We start from the raw sequence: 7,873 nt of genomic DNA on the forward strand, positions 1-7,873 counted from the left end.
GGTGTTTGGAGTTTTTTTTTATTTTTTCCCAAAAGGCGTGTGCTCAGTCTCTGGGAGACCCCCGGGACTGTTGGGGGGGAGGGGGGGGGGCGTGCCCCGCGTGGGGCAGACACGAGCCAGGAGACAAAAGAGGAGGGAGAGAGAGAGAGAGGAGAGAAATAAACAAAGGCCGACTTGAAGAATTCGGAGCCGCGTTGCAGCAGGTGCAGAGGGGCCGAATTCCTGCCCTAAGCTGGGGGGGGGGGGGGGTATCAAAAACATTCCTGAGCAGGCGAGGGCAGGCCGCGACCCCCCCGTCTGTCCTCCCTGCCCGCCCCCCTAACACCCCCCCACCACAGTCTGCCCTCCCCGCCCGCCCGTCTAACACCCCCCTAACACCCCCCCCGCCCATTCACAACGCGGACAATTCTGAAACCCCACAGAGCGAGGGCAGAGCGCGTGTGTGTGTGTGCGTGACGTGAGGAGGAGGGGGGGGGGTGACCTAAGAAGCAGCTGTCTGGCACACACTGGCCCCCCTGCACCCGCGGAGATTAGGAAACAAACAGCCCGCGAGCAGCAGCAACCTGAAAGCAGACGGAGAAGATAAATCCCCGTGTGTGTGTGTGTGAGAGTGTGTGTGTGTGTGAGTGACGTGGGGTGGGATTTCGGTCCAGCGCGCGTGTGTGCGTGTTCGTACTAGTTCACCTGACACGCCAAAACAAAACGCGCCCTCTTTGAAAAAACAAACAAACAAGGAGAAAGAGAGAGAGAAATAATGACCGTCCCAGCAGGGGCAAGCCCAAACACACACACACACACTCGGTCAGATAGTCCTGAGAGCCCTGAAACACACACACACACACACAGGCGCGCGCGGTCAGACAGATAGTTCTGAGAGCCCTGACACACACACACATAGACACACACACACTAGGTCAGATAGTCCTGAGAGCCCTGAAACACACACACACAGTCAGATAGTTCTGAGACCCTGAAACACACAGACAGACACAGACTCACACACACACACACACTCGGTCAGATAGTCCTGAGAGCCCTGAAACACACACACACACACTCGGTCAGATAGTCCTGAGAGCCTGAAACACACAGACACAGACTCACACACACACACTCGGTCAGATAGTCCTGAGAGCCCTGAAACACACACACACACTCGGTCAGATAGTCCTGAGAGCCCTGAAACACACACACACACACCTAGAGGAACCCACGGCCCCCTGCCGGAACAATCACCACCGCCTACCCCACGCGTGTGCTCCCCCTCAGACGAGCGAGTTTCCTGACCGAAACAGCCGCCTTTGAAACCCAAGCGCCCTAACCGGCTGCCGAAATCCACGAGAAAATATTCCCGAGCCTGGGAATGAACCCGGTCACCTACCCCGAGGGTCTCCTGCAAGCTGTGTCCTGAGGGAAGCCGGGGTATCGGCCTGTTCCACGCCCCCGCCACCCTTGGTGTAAAGAAGCCCCTTCTGTCCTGGTCAGCTGATCTCATCCGGCGGTTTCTGAGAAGCAACCTGGGGCCTCGGCTTCGACGACGTTTCTGGGCATGCCTGTTCCACACCCCCGCCACCCTTCGGGCAAGGGAGCGCTCCCCGTTCTCAGCTTTCAACGCGCGTCCCTGTGGGTTCTCCTCTTTTCCGGACTGGAAAACGTTTCAGTCTCTCCGGTCTGTCAGCGCCGGACACCCCTAGGCGACCAAACCTGAGCACGGTATTTTAAACGAGACCTTTACAAGTGCGCTGTGCAATTTTAACACACTGGGGGGGGGGCGCCTCCTGATTTCAATTTCGCGCTTTTAACCCCACGTCGCAGTTTTGTGTGTCATATTAAAGCTTGGAATTATACACTGATGCGTGTTGATACTTTTTAAAGTGTATTTTCAGTACGAAAACTGTACTAGTTGTTAATCGCAACAGTATTTTGGCCCCGTTCGCCGTATTCTGCGCTGTTTTTGTCCTGATTGTAGACTTTTCTCTGTTTGCGTATTTGCACACTTTCTGACACTTTTGCACTGGCACCTAGCTGTTTGTCCACACCGTTACTGTCATTGTGTTATTGTCTTGTCTGCTGTTGTATTTATAGACCGCAACCTGGGAGACTCGTGAGAAACACTGTTCGCTGTACTGTGCCCCCGTGTCAGTTTAATGACAAATAAAGTTGAATTAATTTATTTTGAACAGGGCCTTCCTGTTCCTGCCTTGTGAAGGTATTCACCACAGTACAGTGGAGTTCTTCTCCGGCCTGAGGCCGCGGTGTTGTTGTAATATACAACAAGATACAACAACACTCTCTGCGGGTACAACGTGTGGCGGGCTCTCCGGTCCAGTTGCGTGGCGTGGAAACCGAACTCGGCCTCCTCTCACCTGCCGCGTCTCTCGCCACCGTCAACACCCAGACACCTGTCCACGCCACGCCACGTCACGCCACCAGCCCCCCAGAGATACAATGCCGGCGGGCGAGCGAGAACCGTCACGCAGATACACAGCGCCAACGAGCCGTGTCTTTGCCCCCTTCCGGGGCATTTTCTCGCCTCCTGCGTGTTGTTCTGTGTCGCTTTTTTTTTAACACGATTAAAAGGTGCCGGGCCGGAGATTGTGGGCACTTTCGGGGGGCACTTTCACTCCGAAACGCGCAAAAAGAGCGGGAAGCGCCGATTGAATGGCGTCGATTGACGTGACGCACTTGAAATTAGTCTTCATGGCCGAACCCCGTGATTGATGGGGCGAGCCGAGCGCCCGTCACTGCGATACCCCTAGTTTCTAGAACAGTCTCTAGAGAGCGTGTGATTATTGATCTGGAGCCCCTAGAGCCGAGCGCCCGTCACTGCGATACCCCTAGTTTCTAGAACAGTCTCTAGAGAGCGTGTGATTATTGATCTGGAGCCCCTAGAGCCGAGCGCCCGTCACTGCGATACCCCTAGTTTCTAGAACAGTCTCTAGAGAGCGTGTGATTATTGATCTGGAGCCCCTAGAGCCGATCGCAAGTCACTTCGGTACCTCTAGTTTCTAGAACAGTCTCTAGAGAGCGTGTGATTATTGATCTGGAGTCCCTAGAGCCGATCGCAAGTCACTTCGGTACCTCTAGTTTCTAGAACAGTCTCTAGAGAGCGTGTGATTATTGATCTGGAGTCCCTTGAGCCGATCGCAAGTCACTTCGGTACCTCTAGTTTCTAGAACAGTCTCTAGAGAGCGTGTGATTATTGATCTGGAGCCCCTAGAGCCGATCACAAGTCACTTCGGTACCTCTAGTTTCCAGAACAGTCTCTAGAGAGCGTGTGATTATTGATCTGGAGCCCCTAGAGCCGATCGCCAGTCACTGCGATACCCCTAGTTTCTAGAACAGTCTCTAGAGAGCGTGTGATTATTGATCTGGAGCCCCCAGAGCCGATCGCAAGTCACTTCGGTACCTCTAGTTTCTAGAACAGTCTCTAGAGAGCGTGTGATTATTGATCTGGAGCCCCTAGAGCCGAGCGCCCGTCACTGCGATACCCCTAGTTTCTAGAACAGTCTCTAGAGAGCGTGTGATTATTGATCTGGAGCCCCTAGAGCCGATCGCAAGTCACTTCGATACCCCTAGTTTCTAGAACAGTCTCTAGAGAGCGTGTGATTATTGATCTGGAGCCCCCAGAGCCGAGCGCCAGTCACTTCGGTACCGCTAGTTTCCAGAACAGTCTCCAGAGAGCGTGTGATTATTGATCTGGAGCCCCCAGAGCCGAGCGCCAGTCACTTCGGTACCTCTAGTTTCTAGAACAGTCTCTAGAGAGCGTGTGATTATTGATCTGGAGCCCCGATCGCAAGCACACTGTTCCATCTCGCCTCTCGCGAGTCACTCGTGTTTCCCTCCTTCGTGGGGCCCCTCAACGTTTCCTAGGCCCCTAGGCTCTGTGCCTGATGGGAAATCCGGCACTGGGACGAACGCAGAGGAGAGAAAAAAAAAAGTTTTAGGATAACAGCTTTAGGACAACCCAGATCTCTGTCCGCGTCCGGCGGAGAAACAGTGTTCGCCCAGACACGGTGAGGATTTACTGTAGACCAGAGGACTGCTTTCAGAACCGACGGCAAAACGCGAGCTTAAACCACCCGGAAGTGAAACAGAGAACAGGAGCTTTACACGAAGAGGGGGGGTGGGAGGTTTCGTCACTGATGCCTCGTCGCAGCGGAAGGAGGAGAAAGAGGGGACGTCCCCTCGGAAGACTTTAGCTGGGGTACAAAAGCTGTATCCGTTCAGTTTTGGAAGCGCTTTATCCAGTACAGGGTGACGGGGGCGGATGGGATCTATTCCGGCAAACAGCGGGATACATCCTGGGCAGGAGACCTGTCTATCACAGCGCACACACTCACACACTCACACCAGGGCCAGTTTTCCCCCAGACGTTTATTCACCTCCTAGCACGTCTTTGGAAAGTGGGAGGAAACCGGAGCAACCCCACTTGAACGCGAGGAGAACGTGCAGACTCCACACAGACAGCACCCCAGGAGTTGAACCCGGGGCCCCACAGCTCTGCGAGGCAGCCATGCTGACCATCTTAAATCCCTTAACGCCCGCAGGGACAGGAGTCACTTAAAAATACGTATCCCACAGGGGCTGCGGGTGATGTTTATATTCCCCAAAGTAAAAAAAAAAAAGGCGTGAGGACTTGTATGGTAGAGGAGCTTAAACTAGCCGGACGCGGAGCAGAGAGCAGGAGAGCCCACTTTACACCAAGGGGGGTGGGGGCGTGGAACAAGCCGCTCTGCCGGGGTTCTTGCCGGACACAGATCGATGAGGTCCTGGGATCGGTTACCTACTAACTACCAGCCGAGGCAGATGGGCTCCCCTCTGTCGTGACCCCTCTCATGTTCCTATGCCCAGCGAGACAGAGGGACCCCCATATCAAGCATGAAACAACACGAGAAAAAACCCCATAGGTACATAATACAGGTCTGATTCTGTTTTTTTTTTTTTTTATTATTATTGGTTTAAATATCCAAGCAGATCCGAGACACAGAAGTACAAAACACGAACGAATTTGGTCTCCTTCTTCTGTCCTGACAGAAACGCGTCGCGTTTAAGAGCTCTCGTTGCAAAAATAAAAAGACAGGTACAATTTTTTTGTCATCATAAATACAGAAATATAGGCAGTCCCGCCAGTTCCATATAAAACCCCCCCCAACAAACAAACAAACAAACAACAACATATAAATAAATATAATTTAAAAGACACGTTCCTCGCACTGGGGAACACACGCACAGAGACAGTCAGGCTACGTGAGGCTAAACAGTTCTTTTTTTCCTCCTCATCTGCGCACTTTCTTGGTTAGTTTTAAGGCGATTTTCTGGAGAGGTTCCTGACCCCGACGGAAGCCAGTTTGGGCGATAAATAAATAAGTGACGTTCCTCCGGGGGGGGGTCGCCTCAGACAGCGGCCCGCGCCGTGTGGTGCGTGGGGTGGCACGCGTGGAGGTGTCGCGTCAAGCCGGGGCAGGAGAAGAAAGTCTCGGCGCAGAATCGACACGGGTGGAGCTCTCCCGCGGCGGGGGCCGGGGACTCGCCGTTGCCGGTCCCCGGGCTGGGCCCCGCTCGCTTGTCCGGGAAGCCCGCCGCCTGCCTGGCGTGTAGCGCCAGGTGTTTGCGCAGGTAGGCCTGCCTCCTGAATTTCTTCCCGCACTGCGGGCAGTCGAACAGGAGCTCCTCTTCCGGGCCGGCCTCCGGGGGCGGAGGCGGGGGCGACAGGTCCGGCCGGCTCTGGGAGCGCGGCGGCGGCGGCGGCGGGCTGGGGTGTCTCTCCTCCGGCTGGCCCGCAGCGGGGAGAGCGCCGCCCTCCGCCGGGGCGCCCCTGGGCTTGTGCCAGCGCCGGTGGGAGGCCAGGTTGGCCGGGCAGCTGAAGGCCTTGTCGCAGTCGGCGCAGCGGTACTCCACCCGCACGATGCGGGAGCAGCCGTGCTGGGCCAGGGAGAGCGGGTCGGCGTAGCGCTCCCGGCACAGCTGGCAGACGAACTCGCCCAGCGGGCTGCGGGCGCGCCCCCGCGGCGGGGCGCCGTCCCCGGGCCCCTCGGTGATGCGCAGCCCGAGCACGGGCGAGGTGGTGACGGCGTCCCGGCCGCCGGTGCGGGGCCTCTTGGGGGGCGGCGGCGGCGGCGGGGGCTGCGGGCCGGCGGGTCGCTTGAGGTCGCCGGAGAGGGCTGCGCTGCCCAGCTTGCTGGTCATGTCGGCCAGCGACGAAGGGAAAGCGACTGGGGTCCCCCCCAGGGTGGTGTAAGGGGAGGGGGGCGGCTCCGGGAAGGACTCGGCTTGGACCGGGGAGCTGGAGTTGCGCTTGCGGTCCAGAGGGTCTGCGGCGGCCGGGTGCCGCTGTTGGGGTGCCGCGCTGACGGGCCGGTCCGGGCTCAGAGACGGGGCGCACAGCGCCTCCGGCATCCCTCCTCGCCGGAGCCGGTTCTCGACGCTCTGGAAGCGGCTGGCGCCGAGCAGGGGCAGGACGGCGGCGGCGGCGGCGCTGTCGGAGCTCTCCAGGCAGCGAGGCATCGCCGGGGCGGGGGCCGGGACGCAGCAGAGCCCCGAAGCCGGCGGCCCGTCCCGCCCGGGCCCCTGGCGCACCCGGTAGGAGACGGGACCCGCCTTCGCGGTGCGCTTCACTAAAAAACCCCTCGGCATCGTTGCGTCGCGTCAAAAAAAAATAAATATAAATTAATAAATAAACCGGTGTCCTCCAGACCCAGAGACTGCAGGTGGACTGTGGGGGTTCTGTACGCGGCGCCCCAGGTGTAGCTCGGCTAAAACTCGGAAGAGAGGGCGGGGTAGGGAAGGGGATAAACGCCGAGCTCAGCCGCCTCCACGCTCCGCGGCGGCACTGCCGGCTCCTCCACGCCCCGGCCGCTATTTAAGGGCCGCGGGCGCCCATTGTCCGCCGGCGGGGCCGCGCAGATGGCCGCGGTCCGAGCGCCAAGCGCGTCGCCCCGGCAACCCGACCCGCCCCCGGGAGTCTCCGGGGAGCGAGCGAGCGAGCGAGCGGCAGATGTCGGGTTCCCCCGACGCGTGGTCTCCCCCTCCCTCCACACACACACCTCCCCCTCGTCATTATGCAGATCGGAACAAGCCACACGCCGAAACTCTCCTGCGTGTGTCTCTCTCTCTCTCTCGAGTGGGAACCTCCATTCAGCGCACACACGTGCCGCGCCTTTGTGTCCCCCCTGTCCTCCGTGTCCGCAACAGGGTGGCCGAGCAGAGACAGAAGACGGTGGGGGGGGCAGTTTTAATGAAAAAGTGAGCGAGCCGACCCCCGGGGGGGGGAGTGCGCGCCGCCCCGCGCGCGTTGGTGGGGTCGGCGGGGGTCTTGAACGGATCCTGGAGAGACGCGGAAGGGAAATTAAAAAGGCTAAAAGTGGAGGAGTTCGCCCACCCCACAGCAGTCTGGAAGCCTCACCCTCCCTCGCGCACGTCTGGCGGGCCTCCATTGTCCGCGAGACGGGACAGACCCCCCCGCCCCCCCCACACACACACACACCCCACCCCCTTCTCTAATCTGCCCTCGCAGGGCGACCAGAAAGCGGCTGGTGGGGAGGGGTGGCCCGGACCTCGGACCTCAGGTAACCCCGACTGCGCCCCGCGGGCTGGCGGACGGTTTGAACCCGACTGCCGGTTTCGACCGACCCGGCGTCGGAAAATCCAGTTTTCCATGCCAGGCGCTTTATCGGCACGACCGGGGAGTAACACTCGGTGCGGTCACCGCAAATAAAATGAATATGTAACAAAACAACCAGTTAAATAAACTCTACAGACGTTTACAACAAAGACATTTCATAAAATATTTACATGTACTGAAGACAGATGGAGCATTACTGGGAGACAGGGTCACTGTTCCTCAGGCTGGGACAGGAGATCACACACTGTA

General features: G+C 58.3%; 1 protein-coding gene across 1 annotated transcript; it reads right to left on the reverse strand.

The window, feature by feature from the left end:
* Positions 1-4,924: 4,924 nt before the first annotated feature.
* Positions 4,925-7,002, reverse strand: LOC138224025 (insulinoma-associated protein 1-like). Its single transcript, XM_069180265.1, has one exon. The coding sequence runs from the start codon at positions 6,634-6,636 to the stop codon at positions 5,398-5,400; it is 1,239 nt and encodes a 412-aa protein (XP_069036366.1). The 5' UTR covers positions 6,637-7,002; the 3' UTR covers positions 4,925-5,397.
* Between the last annotated feature and the right edge of the window lie 871 nt (positions 7,003-7,873).

This window comes from Lepisosteus oculatus, chromosome 18, assembly GCF_040954835.1.
Source record: "Lepisosteus oculatus isolate fLepOcu1 chromosome 18, fLepOcu1.hap2, whole genome shotgun sequence".
NCBI classification, from domain to species: domain Eukaryota; kingdom Metazoa; phylum Chordata; class Actinopteri; order Semionotiformes; family Lepisosteidae; genus Lepisosteus; species Lepisosteus oculatus.